This window comes from Curcuma longa, chromosome 12, assembly GCF_044706935.1.
Source record: "Curcuma longa cultivar G26 ecotype Majalengka, Jawa Barat chromosome 12, ITB_CL_G26_1.1, whole genome shotgun sequence".
Lineage (NCBI taxonomy): Eukaryota > Viridiplantae > Streptophyta > Magnoliopsida > Zingiberales > Zingiberaceae > Curcuma > Curcuma longa.
Genome location: NC_133872.1, coordinates 3,346,510 through 3,365,989, shown reverse-complemented (window position 1 = coordinate 3,365,989; position 19,480 = coordinate 3,346,510). Strand labels below are relative to the sequence as shown.

Sequence of the window (19,480 nt, the reverse complement as noted above, 5' to 3'; positions counted from 1 at the left end):
GAGGGTTATGCAAACATAAACAATATTATTGGACAAAAATTCACAATAAGTACTTATTCCTGCAAGAATTAACAGCTGGGAGCTATTTTCTGGGTGCCCTAGAAGAGACTATTGGTGTCATCATTGCCCTTCATCAATTATAAATACTAACACGCTATATTAAAAGTTTAGACCTCAAAATGATCCAAGTTCCTTCCAAAATCATGTAAGCAAGGGCATCCCAAATATAGGTTAAAGCAGATCAAACATGATAGTAGAGAATGAAGGAAGCAGATAGAAGATAAATTAATAAGCAACTAGTACCAGGAATATTATACAAGTATCATAGCTAAAACAAATCAACCTAGCATGACTATTGATATCCCAAAACATGATTATGTCATACCAAAAGGAGCTAGAAATCCACTGCTGTGCTGCAATGAATCATCATCTTCAAATTTTTGTAACTTGCATTAGATGCTCTTTCGAATCAACTCCAGAATTACATCAGTGAAGCACTTTTTCTGTCATTCAGTGGCAAAATGGAGTTTGATGACACGAGTCCACAGAGTTCACCAAAATCTCATTCTAAATCTTGAGGAAGAATTCTTATCTATGTATTAGTAATCACATTTACCACCTTCTTCTTCACAACTCCTCTAGAACACAATTCAAAAAGTAATTGTGTAGCCTCTTCAGTCAGTCCTTCATTAGTTAGTCCTTCAATGAGAATGGTATAGGTGGATTCAGTAGGCATACAACCATTAGAGATCATGGAAGCAAAGAAATCAATGGCACGAACAGTCTGCTGCGATTTACATAGCCCCAAAATGATTGAGTTATATATAATGGCACTGGGTGCGATGCCTATCTTCTGCAACTCCTCAAATAGACTGATTGCCTCAGTGACCTTGCCTTCTCTACTTAGACCGGCAACCAGAGAAGCAAAGGTAATCACGTCAGGACGAAGTCCCTTATGCAGCATCTCCTTTAAAAGCTCAACTGCCTTCTTCGTGTTTCCAACTTTGGAAAGCCCATCAATGACAGTGTTATATGAAATCAAGACGGGGGTACAGCCCTTGTCTTCAAGTTGTTGAAGCATTTCCACAGCAACATCAACCTTACCATCTTTGCACAATGCAGTAAGCAAAGTGTTGTATGTGACAATGTCTGGGTAACACCCTCTCGAAACCATCTTATCCAAGCACTCCACTGCCCTATCCATCTTCTTCTCCTTGCAAAACCCATGGATTACCGGGTTATAGCTCAATGAATTGGGGGTGCACCCGTGCTCGTGCATCTTATCCAACAGAGTAATGGCGCGAGCCATCTGCCCTCTACGGCACAAGAAGTTGATGAGGATGTTGAAAGTGACAACACTGGGCGAGCAACCCTTCTGAATCATTTCAGCAAACAGCTTCTCGGCGTCGACCCACCTGCCTGTGCTACACATGCTCCTGAGGATGATATTGTGGGAAATGACGTTGGGATTGCAGCCGTAGGAAGGCATGTGATTCAAGAACTCGATTGCCTCTTTCAACCGGCCCTCCTTGCACATGCCGTTGATCAAGACGTTGTATGTGACGACGTCCGGCGTGCATCCCTTGGTCCGCATCTCGTCCAGGAGCTTCATTGCTTGCCCGACGCCGCTCTCCTTACAAGCCGCTTCGATTAGTATCGTGTAGGTGAACAGGTCCGGGGCGCAACCTGTCTGGAGCATTTCGTCGAGCAACTCGAGGCCCTGCTTAAGACGCCCACGGACGCAGAGGCACTGGAGGACGGTGTTGTAAGTGACGACATCGGGCGCGACGGACATGCGGCGGAGGAGATCGAGGGCGGCATCGGGTTCGCCGGACTTGCAGAAGCCAGCGATCATCACGTTGTAGGTGATGACGTCGGGAGCGGCGCCGGAGGACTCGAGGATGGAAAGCACGCAGGCGGCGTTGCCGGTGCGTCCGTGGCGGCAGAAGCCGCGGATGAGGCTGGTGCAGGGGATGATGTCGGGGACCTCGCCTTGGACGACCATGGATTCGACAAAGCGGAGGCTCTCGTCGAGTTCGCCTCGGTGGACGAGGCGGAGGAGGTGGTCATTGGATGGGTCGGGTGGGCGGCGACGGCCTCGAGCCGGAGTGCGAGTCGCGACGTGGAGGGAGAGGGAGCGTGCTCGAGCGCGGCGGCGGGGGACGGAGGTGAAGGGAGACAGGTACAAGGGAAGTGGTCGCCGGAGGAGAGGGAGGAGGGAGCGAGATGTGCCGGTTGGAATTGGGAGGAGAGAGGAAGAGGTTAAGAGATCCATGGCGATTTGGGTGCGCCAGAGCGGGGAAGGGGAAGAGAAGAGGAAGAAGAAAAAGCTCTAAATTTGGAGGATAATGTTGCAAATTTCCCGAGCAAAATATGAATAGTCTTTAGATTCCGACGGGTATATATTTTAATTAAGAAAACTACAGGAGCATCTTGTAAAAAGATGAATCTTAGGGCAAACTGAGCCTTTCAAATCCAATTCTTCGTGCTCTTCCTCCCTTAGTCCCTTTCGCGTTCTCTTCCACCGCTTGCTTCCTTCATCTTCGTCGATTCAAAACTATTGAGCTAATGCTAATGGAGTCACTGCCAAGGTCAATTTCCTAGTCCTAACGCGAGTTCAAAGCTGGTCCATCGATTTCTTTAGCTTCATTCGTTTCACGCGACGTTTTCCGAGTAACGGGGAATTGCTTCTCACTGTAGAAATTGAGAATGAGTTTGATGCAGTAATTCAATGTCTCCCTCGATCTTGATTATTAGGGTTTGATTCTTTCACGCTGTGATTTTTGTCTCATGATCTTTCGAGATGAGTTCAAGTTTGTTGCTTTCTCTTATTTTATTTTATTTTATTATATAATCTACGTGTTTAAATTTCATCTCACCAATTTTGAAAGTAAAATGCCCCTTGGATACAATGAAATGGTAATATATATTAGTGATACAAATAAGAACATTTAAGGTGAATTCCTAACAAAGGCATTTCCTCATGATAATTGATTCTCAAAAAGTCTGACTATAAGTATTGGATTATTTTATATTTTTTAAATTTATTTTGATGGTCAATGAAAAATATTTATGAAATCAGATTGATTACTTTTATAATTAATCAACTAAATTATCAAAAAAATTTTGATAGATATATATAGCTATTTGTTCTAAATTGTAATTCTATATTCCTTCATAAGACCTTAAAATTTACATCTAATTTAAATTAGAGTATAAATATCTCATGCTCCATGATTATGCTCCAACCTTGTTAAAATTAAATAAAAATAAAAAGGTATTTGAAATCTCTAAAACATTTTCATCAACAAAGCTAGCTAGACAATCTTTAGAGTCTAATAATAAAGGTCCATTTAAATGCACCTAGTTACTTTTTAAGAGGGCTTGAAGCAATGTGTGAGTTAATTTGATTGTCATGTATCAACTTCATAACTCTTGATAGTTACACTCCATCTATGATTGAACAATCAATCCAAATGCAACACAATTTGATTGTGACGTATCCAACTTCACTACTTATGGCGAGCACATAAGCCTCAAATAAAATATTTTTTTTTCAAACACGAGATAACCCAAGAGGTTGTGGATTTTATCGACCAATTGAGATTCTTCCTTCAATGCTTCCCGCCCTTAGAGCACTCATATTGATGTTAACATATGAGTGTTAAATGGACCTCCACATATGACACTACTCTTAATGCGGCTGATTTAGCTTCTACTATTATCGATTTTGTTATAGCACTTGTTGCCCAAGTTGATTGTCATGCCTAAGGGCATGACATGACCATGGCTATTTGTCAAAGCACAATCAATGGATAACAAATAACAGGGAATGAATAGTCGTTGAATGGATAGGACGCTCTATCTTGAGAGATAAAAAAGAGCATTAGTTTTTTTTATATTGTATAACTACTTTTTCAAAACTAATTAAAACTTATATACATTTATAAAATTTTAATATATATAGATAACTAGATAGACATAAATCAATCTGTTGGATCCATAATTTCATATAGTAGTATCAAGCTTAAAATATCAATTTACGAAAATTTCTTTTATTTTTTAAAATCTTATTATATGTCCAATTAATCTTTAAGATGAACGATATTTATTTTTAATTTATTTATTGAGTAAATTCGAAAGTATAAATGATTTCTCGTCCAACAATCAATATTTTAAAATTTTCATTCTACTCTAAAAAATTTCCTTCTTTTAGAAGATTATGATTTTAGATAAATTTTATTTGCATTAGATTATCAATTAAGAGGTTGATGATACTTGTCGTAATGTTGTCTCCTTATCAAAGGAGATGAAAAAAATAATAAATCCCAGTTAGTCCCATTGACTATCTGGGGGTGACCGGATCGACCTCATGAAAGTTTTTCACCGGCCACCAGGGTAAATCGGGAAGTGCACGCAGCGGCCAGTCCATACGTCCAACATCCTTTGATTGCGCTCCCCATTTGAAGGAAAATTTCTATAAATACGTCGTAGCTGTAGATCAAAGGCCAACCTGAAGCGACATGGGGACAATGAAGCTACATGGTCTGTTATTGTAGGCAATTATTTGATCCTACCAATTAAAAGGATTTAATGAAATAGAAAGCACATGGAGTTTTATGACCAACTGTCTTTTATGTCATGGTTAACTGTAGTTTCTCAATTTATCTCTTCGTATATGATTGTAGAATCAACTGTGTGAGCCATTGGGGTGGCGGATTTCATCTTTAATGAAGTAGATAAAAAGGATTTAAAAAATTATCTTTCTTTTTTTTTTAATTGTTTACTTTTCTTGCCACGCTCTAGAATGCCACAATTTATTCTTCATATCTAGCCCATTTCAATCCGTAATTTTAAGCGCATAACATAATTTTAACCACACTATAAAATGATGTTTTATCAAAACTTATGTTTAAGAGTTAAAAAGAAATTTTATACGACGAAATAAAAATAAAAAGAAAATTGAAAGTTAAATAAAATCCTAAAATGAAGATCCAAACCTTATACATGGATCTGTCTCTTGTACAAATTTTGAATTAAAAAAATAGTGTCATAAAAACCAACACTAGGTAGGAAGGTAAACAAGGCAAGGTAATACACTTTCTATAATTTAACCATCAAGCTATTATATTATTCCCTGAAAACATAAATTCAACTTTACTTTGAGATCGAGATACATGAGCATCCATTTCACTACCACCCAACGGTCGGGCAATCTTACTCTATTTTAACTATTAGAATAAATCTGATTTCTTTTTCAAGATTATTGTCGGAGTTTTAAGAAAATAGTCTGAATTGAAATTTATTAAAAAATAAATTTAAACTTATCTATTAAGATGGTCTGAACTAATGATCTTAAATTGGACTGGTTAGGCCAAGTTGTTGGATTGTCCGAGTGGCTATGGAAGGCTGAGCTGTTAGGAAGGTCGAGCTACCAAAGAAGCTGAGTGACCCGAGCAGGTCAAGTTGTTGAGTGCCCCGAGTGGGTCTAGGTGTAAACATGTACTTGTTGTAGCGAGAAAAATCGAACATATGATGTTTGCGGTTTAGTGGTTTGCTTTTTTTTGTGGCAGTGGAAACCATGGGTTCGATTCCCAGCAGTCACTCATATTAGACACATTTTTACTATGCCCTAAATCTAAAGCCCAATTAACTTAACAGCCCAAAATTGGCAGCCCACTGAATGTGTGCCCTAAAAGCACGCTTTCATTTGTTTTTGAGATTTTTTTAAAAATCCCACAAAATTGAAATCACGTGATGACGTGATTGCATGTCTTCTCCAACACATTGCCGTCGATCCCTTCGTTCCCAAAAAAATTTCCCCCTTTTTTTTTCTTTAGTCCCGTGGCCTAATCCTTCCATCTACCGCCTGCCACCTGTACCTGTGCTGGCCTCGCCAGCGCCAACCTCACTAGCTATGCCAAAGACAGAGCCTCCCACGTTAGAGACTTAAACAGATCGAGGTTCAGTCATGCGAAGAAGGCACCAGGGCCTTGCTTGCCACCAATGCAAACCAGCCGGCTAGCTCCAAGCTAGCCTTATCGGCATCAGAGGGACATGGTGCTGGCCGCGGACAGCGCCTATGTGCTGCTGCGGGAGTCTAATTTCGCGTCTTAGACCAAGAACAGAGACGGGCCGAACAGAAAAATCACGGCACGGCGTCACACGTGACTGTAAGCCACACTTGTGAAGTGCTATTCTAGCGCGTCGCCGGCCAAAATAGAGATAGGAGAGCATAAAAAATCACGACAGTGCCTGTGCGCTGCCACTTGGGACGTCAGCCAGAACAGAACAGGTAAAATTCTTACAACGCTATGAAACCATTGTAAAATGTACCTATTGTAGCGAGAAAAACTCGACTAGGATCGCTTGTGTCTGAGGAACAATCACGACGGACGGAAAGCTCTTCGGATTCCACCAACCAAATCCTCCGATCTGGTGTTCTTCCTCTTCTCTCCGATGCAGCACCTCTTCACTTGCCGACTTATGGACTTGGATGCAGCCACACACAGCGCAGGTTTGCTCTCCCTCATTCACCTCTCAGGGCTTTCCTCTCCCTTTAATAGGAGAGGTTGCATCCTCCACGGAGTGCACAACGTGCACTCCATGGCGAATGTCGTGGTGGTGGTGGGCAGTTACCGAAACTGCCAACACTAGGCTCGTAAGTCACTTGAGTGGGTCAAGTCGTCAAGTGGCCCGAGTGGGTATAACTCCCAAGTAGGTTGAGTAGACCAATCCTATTAGCTGAGCAAAGAGCTTTCGAACTGGAGGTCGAGTGAAGTTGTGTCGAACTACCAAGCTAGAAGGTTTGGTTGAGAGGTGTCGAGTGAGTAGGCAAGATCACCAAGCAAACTAAGTTGCCAGGTGGGAGGCACGACTATCAGACTAGAGGTGATATTGCCGAGCAAGAAGGTTTGCAGAGCATTACTGAGGCCTGTGTTGAACACAATTTCCTTAAAACAGATTCATCCCCTCCAACAGTGCTTCGATCTCATGTTGGACATTTGTTTTCCAGGATACAACAACACGACCACACAAACAACCAAGTACTAATTGCTCATAATGAACTGAGCATGTACTCGAGCACTATCACTAAAGAACTGTCAAGCAAATAGCTCAACTGGGAGGAGGAGAATGAGAAACAAAGTGGATGGAATTTTTGCTCTTGTTACTTTGTGTCTCCGTTCTGCTAAAGGAGGAGCCTTCTTATATAAAGGCTTTGATCCTTGGCTGCACTGAATAGCCAAGTAATGACCATTCATTGCCTTTACATTGGGTCATAACGCCAACAGTCAGCCATTAATGTTCAACCATTTCACTTGGGTGGTTATGATTCACCATTAATTACTGGCAGTTTCAGATTTGGCATATTAATGCATCCATTATGCACTTGAGAGGTAGCAAAATAAATTTGAATATAAAATATAAGCTAATCTGCTTGGGTAAATTTTGCCTCGATCGGTCCGACATTCAACACACAGAAGTCATGCTTTCACATGAGTCACTAGGGTTCAATGCAATTCAGGTCTTGGATTGGCACCCCCTGTGGGCACAAGCGCCATATATGTTCACAATCTCATAGCCACAATGCATCAGATCAAATGCACCTGAAAGGGTCAAAAACTTCCAATGTGAGACTAATAACCTATTCAGAGTCTCTTCCATCCACCATTTTTTCATTCACATTGTTTTTAACAATTCCCCACATGAATGAAAACATTGTATATGATAACATTTAGCAATTGAGTCTTGTATAAGACAAGTAGGTTTTACCTTTTGAACCTTCTCTTGTAAAGACATGTTTACTTACTACTGACGAGCAGAAGCGATTCCCTTGAACTGTTCTATTGTTTGTGTTAGTATTTACATATCTCGCACAAGACTCTCATTGATACAACTCAGTTCTCATGCGTATATTCGTTCTTGGCCATGAACATGCTTGATTTTGTGAGAAGTTCTAAGAATTTTACTTATCAATTCTTTTCGAAGCGGCCCCATTTCTTTCTCACATAGGTGATCTCTTAAAAGTAATCCACATTACACCACTAGATCTTGAAAAGTTATATTTTTAACATACATCCTTTACGGGTATCATCGGTCCATTGAGTAATTCCCTCACAATGTTCTAATTTGTCGATACAGTTAGATTGTCCCATTGAACTTAGTTCTTAGGATATCTAATCAGCATACATTAGGTTTCTTTTGCATCAACATATTATACTGGCATCAATCACATTCCTCGTGAAGAGATTGTAACTATCTTTCTATTTAATCCTTTGGTTAGCGGATCCGCTAGGTTATCCTTTGACTTTATATAATCAATAGTAATACCTCCTATTGAGAGTAGTTGTTTAATAGTATTGTGTATATGATGTATATGTCTAGACTTGCTGCTATATAGATGGTTCTATACCGTCCAATTATCGATTGGCTATCGCAATGTATATAAATTATCGACATAGGTTTTGGTCATCTAGGTATATCTTCTAAAACCGTAATAATTCAGCCTCTTCATCATATTGTCAAGGGCTACAAACTCAAATTTCATCGTGGATCTAATTATTACGGTTTGCTTAGAAGATTTTTATGAAATGGTTGCACCTCCCAAAATGAATAAATATCTACTCGTAGATTTTGAGTCTTCCATTTCATATAGTCAATTCACATCATTGTATCCTTCGATCATAGCAAGATATCTCATATAGCAGTGTCCATAATCACGAGTATACTGTAAGTACCTCAATACTCTTGTTATCCCTTTGTAGTGTTCATCACCAGGATTACTTGTATATTTACTTAGTTTACTCACTACATAAGCTAAGCCTAATCGTGTACAACTCATCAAATATATTAGACTTTCAATTACTCTACAATACTTTATCTTAGAGATACTCTTTCCTTGATTTTATTAGTGCAATTGATCTCTAGTCAAGGTTGACTAGGTTGACCAAGCTCGAGTTGCCTTGAGTTGAGTTTCAATATTTGATCAATATGTTAGCATGAGACAAAAAGTCCAAGTAGATCACAGTTGATCGAACATTTGGTGATGGAAGTCCAATAGAGAGTTTATAATTGGAAACTCCAAGTGGATCATGGGTGACCAAACACTTGGCGATTAAAAGTCTAACATGGATTTAACACAAGAAGAAAGTCCAAGTGGGGGTCATGATTAATCGAACATTTGGTGGTTAAAAGTTCAACAGGGAGTTAGCATGAGGTGTGAAGTCCTAGTATATCAAAGTTGACCGGATGCTAGGTAATGGGGAAGTCTAGGCAATGTTGAGGTTGATCAGATACTAGGCAATATGAAATCTCGACAGATAAATGTTAATCGGATGTCAGACAAAAAAGCCCTAATAGGTTGAGGTCAACTGAATACTGGACAAAATGAGAATTTATCAGAAACATTAGTCAATTGATGAAGTATATCGGTCGACTAATGGTTGTAAAATCTCAAAAATACGATTGTTACATTGTTGCTACAATGCTACTATAATAATTGTAAACAGCACTTTGCTACAGTATTTTGCTGTAATGGCAGTCAATTGATGGACACTATAACAATGTACAGAAATTTCAAAACTCAATTGCAAACTTGACTAATTATAATCAATTGACTGATGTTACTATTTGAGCAAACAGAGAGTTTAGAACTCGACGATAAGATTCGACTGATGGTGATGGGCAATCGACTAATGCTGATGTGGATGGAGTCGTTAAGCCGACAGGTCAAAGTCACATTCGAATATACAGTGGATTAATCGACTAATAGATAAGATCAATTGACTAATAGATAAGATCAACTAACTGATAAGTGAAAATCAGCCCCTACTTGAAGACTATGAAAGAGGAAAATTTTGCCACTGGTTCTTGGAGGTTCTGAAGTGAAGTATTGCTAGTTCATTTCCGAATCAACAAGAAAAAAATTCCAAATAATAAGAAAGTGCTTAAAGTAAAATTTGTGTAAAATAGTTTACTTTTATTGTATTTTCTTTTATCTCTTGAACTTGCTTATGTTGTGTGTAACTATAGATTATAAGAGACTTCTCCGCCTCCGAAAGGTATCCAAGGAAAAAGAAGGATTAGTGGTGATAGTCATTAGGACTGAACCCAGTAAAACAAACTTGTTAGTGTTGTGTTTTGTTTCATTAGCTTCACTTCAAGGTTTCTGCTACGCATTTAAGAGATGAAGCGATGGAAGCTATTCACCCCCTCTATCTCGCACGAGTCCTAATAGATTTTTTGATAGATGTTGACTTGTATCTATCAAAGTTCGTGCCAACATAGTATCACCATTGATGAGTTTCTCAAAAAATCTTATCCACATAATGAGACTAACTTAGACCAAGTCATTCTAATATCCTTAGAATTCGATTCCTAGAAGTACATCAGCTAAGCCCATGTCATTTATGTCAAATTTTGAGTTCAACATATTGTTAGTAGATTTAATTATTTTAACATTGCTCCCAATAATAAATATGTCATTTACATAAAGATATAAGATGACATAGTCATACTCAATGTCTTTAATATTGACACATTTGTCACATTCATTGATCTTAAGTCCACTTTCCTTCAAGACATTATCAAACTTTTCATTATCGCTGCTTCAAAGCTTGTTTCAAGCTGTATAACGATTTTACCAATCTACAAATCTTGTTTTCCTACTCTGGTGCAGAAAATCTTTCAAGTTGCTCCATATAGGTTTTCTTTTCTAAATTCTCATTCAGAAAAGTTGTCTTTATATCCATTTGATGTGTTTCTAGATTCCATTGAGAGGTAATAGTCGACAATACTCTAGGAAGATATCTAGGAAGTATACCTAATGATTACCTAGTGCACCCAAGGAGATCCAATAGGTATTGGGCTTCTAAAAGTGTGATCTCTCAACACTAGATGGGTATAGCATGTACTAACCTTAATTGGAATGGTAGTTAACTGAACCATACTCAATGTGACATTTTAGGACATTTCAAGGTATTGTAATATCTTAAAAATGAGAAATTGATTTTTATCCTTAAGGAGTTTGTAGTGTGCCAAGAAAAATTTGAGGTATTGAGATTAATCAAATTGACACAAAAATAAGATAGAATTATAAAGCATGCTAAGTATGAGTTTTTGATAAATTTGAGGGAGATAATCCGCTTATGTCAAATCTTATATTTGACATAAAGATTAATTGATAATACTTAAACTAAAAATTAGGTATTTTTTATGTTGTGTGTCATTTCGTATGCCATGTCATCATTTCTTACATCTTGTCATAATATTTTGATACATATTATGTTATACATGCATCATTTAAGTTATGATAGATTTCTTCTTAAAGTTATGCATTTGATATATGTCATACTCATTTACATACATTATTTTAAATTCCTTAAAATTAAGGACAAATAATATTAGTTGACATCTTAAGTAGAGTAGGATGATCAAGTTTAAAATATTTAGTTAAAGATGCATGATCCTTTAATTTAGGAAAAACCTATAGTACATCTCACAAGAATCATAGAGTTAACTTGTATGTATATTAAGATATATTAGATACAAATGAGATGTTAAGATGATGAATTAAATTCAAGATGCAATTTGATGTATCAAAATGAGCTTTAATTTTATCAAATCAAATGGATTTTACATTACCAATCTTGGGGAAACCAAATGTGTAAGTCATGAACATTTAACCCATAAATCATGGTTGAAAATTAATTTTAAAATAATTTCAAAAATATTTTGAAAAACCTTAGTGAAGTGTTGATAACCATTTTTTATTGCACTACGGTTTCAATTAATTATCAAGTTTCAACCAATAATGTAATATAGAGTTAACCCGAATCGTCTCTCAAGGACCCAATACAATGCTTGCAATCTTCAAATCTAATGAAATTTTATATGTTGTGAGAAGAATAAAAAAAAAACTAAACTAATGCATGTTTTAGGGGGTTTAGATGCTAGGAACAATAAAAATTCAACCACCTACTTCCTCCTAACAATCCTAACTATCCAGAATCAAAATTTCAGTTAATTACAATCCAAACATGACCAAGAAACAAGAACGAACAGAAATGAACAAAAATGGACAGCATGAAATAAAACATGACAGATTTGATACGAAACATAATAGAATTTCTACTAGGCAATTTAACGAACTACTTGCATTCAGAAAGGAAGAATTTAATAAACTGTAACAAAGTAAGCTGTAAGGGAGTAACAAAGTAACAAAGTAAAGTAACAATTGTAAGGGAGCTAAATTAACACCAAAAGAAAGAATAATCAAACAAAAGAAAGCTGTAAATTGTTGAAATTTGCTGGAATTGTGTGTTGTCCACTCGCATAGGAAGAAATGGAGGGCTGCCTGCTAGGCTCTATCCGATCGGCTGGAGCTTCTGCAAATGACTATGGCGTTGGAGGTTTGCTGCTGAGGTTGTGCTGCTGTTGAGTGCTGTGAGGTTGCTGGAATGGGCGTTAATGAACTGTGCTACGTGAGTGGAGGCGTGAAATAGACTGGTGTGAGTGGAGGGCTTGTGATGGCTTGAGATGAGGCGTTGATGGATTTGTAATGGAGGCGTGAGTGGAGATTGAGTGGAGTTGAGATGGTGGGAGGTGTGAGGGGGTGGCGTTGGCTGCTGTGAGGGATGAGGGAGATGGAAGATGGGTTGTGTGGTGAGTGGAGATGGGTTGTGAGTACTGGAGAGGAGGTGGCGTGAGTGGGAGATGACATGAGGGAGGAGTTGTGTGATTGGTGAGGGAGGCTTGTGGTGGCTTGAGATTGGTGTGAGTGGAGAGGCATGAGTGAGGTTGGGAGATTAGTGGCGGTGATGAGTGGCGTGAGAAGGGAGTTGGGTGGAGGTGTGAGCGTGAGTGGAGAGCTGAAGGTGGGAGATGGAGATGCTGTGTTCAGGTAGGAGCATGGCTGCGTGGTGAAGGTTGGAGGCGTGAGTAGGTGAGGTTGAGGGTTCTTTTTTCTTCTTTTGTCCTCTTTTTCTACACTCTCCATTCTTTGAATGTATATTCAGATTTATTGTAGATATCCTTCTTGTCTTTAGTAACTTAGATTCAAATGAAGGGTTGAGATTAAGTCTTCATCGTGATGTCCAACTTAGTGCTTGATGTGCCACTTAAACCTTGATGACTAAGCTGCCCTACAAATCAAATTAGATGAAACATGAGTTTAAAAATGTAGAAAAATTCAAATATAATCAAAATACATCAAATTAATAATTATGTATTATCCAAGGCATAAATGTACACTTAAAACCTTAAAATTTTTTATTAATGATATCAATTTGATCATCAATTGTGTTAATCATCAAGTGTACTTATTGATAGGAATCACCAATGATTAAGTTAATACAAATTTAGAGTGAAATATTAAAATTTTTAATAGTTTTTAACTTTATATCATTCTTTGAAAATAAGATGTATTTTCATAAAAAATTATTTTTCCCTGATAGTACTTGACATAAGTAATGCCTATATAAAATTTTATGATTTTTTAAAAATCATATAATTACTTATGCATTTCTAAAATTTGGGCTAAAAATTAAAAATACAAAATTTCAAGTCACCAATCGATTGGCATCAATTACAAATTGATTGTTGCATGCATGTATCAATTGATTGGTGTAAGTTACCAATAGATTGATAGCTATATGTTTGATTGAAATAAGTTTATTTTAGTCATTAAATCTCATTTTAAGGTTCCTAACTATTCCTAATTCTCTAATATACTTGAATAAGTATTCAAAGAGGGGCTCTCGAAGAAAATATGAAAAGAAATGGTAAAAGGAGAAGAATGAAGATTTGAGAAGGAGGGTTAGATTCAAGATTGAATCTTTAAGCTCATGACTTGGATTTTAAAATTTTCTAAAGGTTTTGGAACTCAAAATCATTGTTGGTGCAATGGTTGAAGATGGAGCATGCTTTGAGAGAGATGTCCAACATAAAGGCATGTTTTAGGTAAAAAAGGAGAAATTTTGAGGATTGAGGGAAGGATAATGGATATACGCTCAAGGTTGAGCAATTTGATGAAATGGAAGGTAGGTAACCTTCAATTAAGAGAATTAGATTGGATAAGATGAATGAATCTTGAAAAAAGATTTTGATGTGTGACAAAGGGAAAGAATGTAGAGTTTAAGTTAGGAAACTATTACTCATGCTTTAGCATGAAAAGAAGAATGAAGAAGTAAGTTGGGCTGATGAGTTAGTCTAACTTAAATATATTGTCAAATATCAAAAAGGGAGAGATTATTGATAAATCGACCTCAAGTCAAGGTTGACAAGGCTTGACTTGACTCGAGTTGGATTTTGATGTTTGATCAATATATTAGTTTGATGTCAAGTAGGTCAAGATTGACTAGATACTTGACGGTAGAGGAAAACCCAAGTGGATCAAAGCTGATCGGACACTTGGTGATCGGAAGTCCAACGAAAAACTGACAAGAGAAAAGTTCAAGTGGATCAAGGTTAACTGAACACTCAGTGATCGAAAGTACGAGAAGTTGGTAAGAGTACATTCCAAGTGGGTCAAGGTGGATCAAATACTTGGTATGACATGAAAAGTATAAGTGGGTCATGAAGGATTGGACACTTGTGATGATGGAACTCCTGGCAGATCAAGGTTGATCGAATGCTAGACGATAGGAATTCCCAATAGGTCAAGACTGATCGGATGCTAGATAATGAGAATTCCTGGCAAGTCCAGGTTGATAGGATGTTAGACAACGGTAAGTCCCAACAGGTCATGGATGACTGGATGTTGGGCAGAGGAAGTCTTGGCAGGTCAAGGTTGATCAGATGTTAGGTAACAAGAAGTCCCAACAGGTCACAGCTAACTAGATGTTGGGAAAAGGAAGTCCTAGTAGGTTGAGGTCAACCGGATACAAGCTAAGACACAAATTCAGCCTTGAAAAGGCTGAAATTAGAATTAGCAATCGATTGGTGATGTTCACCAATATTGGAAAATCCTAAACTTGGAATTTTAGGTTTGCCGTGTGACCAATCAATTGATGGGGTCAATCAATCAATTGGTGTCAAGCAATCGATTGCTCGACCCTAGCCAGAAAATAGAAGGGTTCGAAATCAATTGGCCAGTTCGACTCGGAGTTACCAATCAATTGGTGCAATTGATTGGTCAAGCAAAATAGTCATTTTGCAGGTTTAAACAGTCGGATTTGACATGACAATCGATTGGTAAATAGAAATCAACCCAATTGAAACGCTAGAAAAGGGGGTTTTGTGGAGAGTTGAAGCCATTGATTCTTGGAGATTCCGAGATGAAGTGTTGTTGCATTTCCGGTTCTACAAGAGGCTATTCCAAGTAATAAGAAATTATCCAAAGTAAGATTTCATTTGTAAAGTTATTTTCACTTTCATTTTGTCTTTGCATTTTTGCTTCTTGTTGTATTATTGTGTTCTAGTAAGAACAAGGTTGTAGAGGCTTCTCCGCACAGGGAAGGTGTCTGAAAAGAAGTTCATAGTGGAGAGAGATCGTAGGAGTGGACCCTTGGATTTGTCACTTCAAGAAGGTGAATACCAAGTAAAATCAAGGTGTTGTGCATGTGGCGTCAAGGTTGATTCAAGAATTTTGTTATGAAATCAAATGATGACCACGAGATCAAGACAAGAAGTAATCGAAATTATTCACCCCTAGCTCGCACGTGTCCTAACATCGTTCTATCTTAATTTTTTTCGAATTAGGCATCAAAATATTTGCAAGACACCCCCACACTTATAAGTATTTGTAGGATGACTTCCTTCCATTCCACAACTTATAAGGGCTCTTATCTATTTTCTTCCAAGACACCATATTTAAAAGGTAATTAGTTGTTAATATAACTTCCTCCCTCCTCCCACATGTACTCTAGCAATCTAGAGATTAATAGAAGATCATTCATCATCTCCTTCAGATTGTGATTCTTTCGTTCAACAACATCATTTTGTTGAGGAGTATAGGGAACTATTATTTTGTGTCTGATCCAATATTTAGCACACAACTCAACAAATAATGATATATATTCACTACCTCGGTCACTTCACACCACCTTAATCTTCTCATTAAGATAGTTTTCAATATTATTCTTATAGAGAATAAATTTATCTATAATTTCATCTTTACTTTTAAGAAGATACACGATAATATTTTGTGTTATCATCAACAAAAATAATGAAATACTTATTTCCACCAAGTTCAATCTCCCTTTTAGGTCACATACATCGGCATGTATTAGGCCAAATGGTTTACTATTTCTTTCAACATGTTGAAAGGATGACCAAGTCATTTTCGCTTCAACACAAGTCTCACACTTATATTTCGAGTCAAGGTGAAATGTAGGTATGCTTGGCATATTAATTAATATATGCAACACATCGTAGTTAATATGTCCTAGTCTACTATGTTATAAATAGGAATACTTAATCATATTAACGAAAGAACATTTATTTTTATTAATCTTAGGCTTAATGACTATTACACTAAGCTTCAATGACCCATCAGTTACATAACCCTTTCCTATAAACATTCTATTTTTGGACAGAATAACTCTGTTGACTCAAAAACAATGTGAAAGTCATGCTTGCTCAAAAGTGATCCGGATATCAGATTCTTTTGAATCTCTGAATCATACAACATATTGTTCAGAGTTAGCTCCTTGTCCGAGGTCATCTTCAACACCACTTTTCTTTAGCCATTGATGTCTGAGATTGTTGAATTCTCCATAAATAACTTTTTCCTATCTTTGAATTCTTAATAGTTGTGGAGCAACTCCTTATTAGAAAATGATAATCCCAGTAGCCAACATCTCTGGGGGTGGTCGAGCAACTCCTTATTAGAGCACACATGTCTGGTGGCACTAATATCAATCCACCACTGTCTCAAATTTGAACCCACTAGGTTCGCTTCAAAGACCACAGTGCAGAGGTCCATATCTGACCCCTTTTTATCCACTAGGTTGGTCTCGCATTTCTCCCTCAACTTCTTACATTCCGATGACTTGTAACTTACTTGATCACAATTGTAGAATTTCTTAAAAAATTTCTTTTTGATGGACCCACTTTAGCTACCTTAGAAGATCTGAGATTCATCTATTTCAAGTTTTGTCCATTTTTGACCACATTGGTTTTCACAGTAGCCTGAGAGAATAATTTCTTCTCTGAACTCTTGTTGTCTTCCTTAATGTAGAGTCTAACAATGAGTTCCTCAACATTTATCTCCTTCCGCTTATGCTTCAAGTAGTTCTTGAAGTCCTTTCAAGTGGGTGGCATCTTTTTAATGATAGTAGCTACTTGAAAGGTTTCACTTAACACCATGCATTCTCAAGTGAATATTGTGCAAGATCACCTGAAGCTCATGGACTTGACTAATCACCATCTTGGAGTTGACCATTTTGTAGTCCAGGAATTGACCTATAATAAACTTTTTAGCTCCTGCATTCTTCATTTTATATGTTCAATCTAGGGACTCCCACAATTCCTTAACTGTTCTCTTCATGCTATACACAATGTACAGTGAGTTAGTAAGGCAGTTAATGATGTAGTTTCGCCATAGAAACTCTGAATGATTTTATACCTCCACTATACTAATGGTATATATAGACATCAATAGCATCCTTAGTCGACTTGAGAGGTTTCTCCATCAAGAATCAGGCTAGGTTTAGCGTGATCAGGTAAAAGAGCATCTTCTGCTACCACCGCTTGAAGTTCAATCCAATGAACTTCTCTAGCTTCTCCCCTTGAAGTTTAATCCAATGAACTTCTCTAGCTTCTCCCCATGGTTGATTGGAACATTTTCAATTTAATTAGATGAAAGGGGCCATCACATGTTAAGCATCCTACTTCTCAACATTTTCTATGGTCATCTCAATAGATCAAGAATCTGCTATAATCACTCTATTTTAAGATTGTTAGAACAAATCTTGCTTCTTTCTTAAGATTGTTTCCGAAGTTATAAGGAAATAATCTAAATTAAAATTTGTTAAAAATAAATTCAGATATGTTTGTTAAGATGACTTAAGCTAATGATATCAAGCTGCCAGGTTGTGCTAGTTAGGCCGAGCTACAAGGAAAGGTTGAGTTGCTAGAAAGGTTGAGCTTCCAAGGAAGTTGAGTGACTCAAGTGGGTCAAGCTGCCGAGTGCTCCAAGTGGGTCTAGCTCTTGAGTGACCCGAATGGGCTGAGTCATCGAGTGGCCCGAGTGAGTCTTCCTCTTGAGCGGGTCTAATGGGCTAAGTCAAATGCTTGGCCAAGAGCTTCCAAACAAGAAGTCGAGTGAAGTTGTGTTGAATTGCTGAGACAGAAGGTTAGGTAGAAATGTGTCGAGTGAGTAAGCAAGATCACCGAGTAGGCTGGGTTGCTAGGTGGGAGGCATGGTTGTTGAACTAGAGGTGATATGCCAAGTAGGAAGGTGTGCGGAGTATTGTCAAGGTCTGTGTTGAACACAATTTCCTTAAATAAGTTCGTCTCCTCTGGCAGTGCTTTGAAGTCACATTGGGCGTCTATTTCTCAAGATACAACGACATGACCACACAAACAACCAAGCACTGATTGTTTGTGGTGAACCGAATATGTGACGAACGAAATTGATGGAGTTTATGCTCTTGTTGCTCTAGTCTCTCTTTTTGTAACCTCCTTATAGAAGTATTGATCCTTGGATGCATTGAATGGCCAAGTAGTGACCATTCATTACCTCTAACCGTCTGGGTCATAACGCCAGTAGTCAACCATAACTATTCTGCCATTTCACTCAGACAATTATGGATTTACCATTATTATCGATAATTTCGAATCTGACACATTAACGCATCCATTATGCACTTTAGCAAATAGCAAAATATATTCGGGTGGCAAAATATAAGTTGGTCTGCTTGGATAAATTTTACTTCGATCGATTCGACATTCAACATCCATAGATTGTGCTCGCACACGAATCACTTGGATTCAATACAATTCAGACACTTGATTTGCACCCCTGTGAACACAAGTGTCATATATGTTCACAACCTCGTAGCCACAATGCACCCGAGTAGGAATCATTCAAGCTAGCGGATGAGTCAAAAACTTTCAATACGCGAGACTAATAACTCATTCACCATAGAATCTCTTCCCTCCATCATTTTTTTTCATTCACATTTTTCCAACACCAACATCGAATTTTCTTATCATGCTAACTCTATATTGAATATAGGTTCTCCTTTATGACATGACAACACTAGTCAGTATCAATCTGTGATTAGGAAGGTAAACAAGACAAGGTAATGCACTTTCTACAAGTTAACCATCAAACTATTATTCCCTGACAACATAAAGCCCCCTGCTTTGAGATCCAGATTCATGAGCATCGATTTCACTACAATCCAACATCGAATCTATTATCATGTCAACTCTATATATCTTGATATAGATTCCGGCAAGATAAGTTTAGCCAAAGCAAATTGTGTCAGACAAAAATGAACATAGGCCACAGTGGTCTAATTTGGCATGATTA

General features: G+C 37.7%; 1 protein-coding gene across 1 annotated transcript; it reads right to left on the bottom strand.

The window, feature by feature from the left end:
- Positions 1-261: 261 nt before the first annotated feature.
- LOC141843295 (uncharacterized) lies at positions 262-2,275 on the bottom strand. Its single transcript, XM_074731358.1, has one exon. The coding sequence runs from the start codon at positions 2,273-2,275 to the stop codon at positions 593-595; it is 1,683 nt and encodes a 560-aa protein (XP_074587459.1). The 3' UTR covers positions 262-592.
- Between the last annotated feature and the right edge of the window lie 17,205 nt (positions 2,276-19,480).

Coding starts and splice junctions, on each gene's coding strand:
- LOC141843295 (XM_074731358.1), bottom strand. CDS start 2,275: ATGGATCTCTTAACCTCTTCCTCTCTCCTCCCAATTCCAACCGGCACA.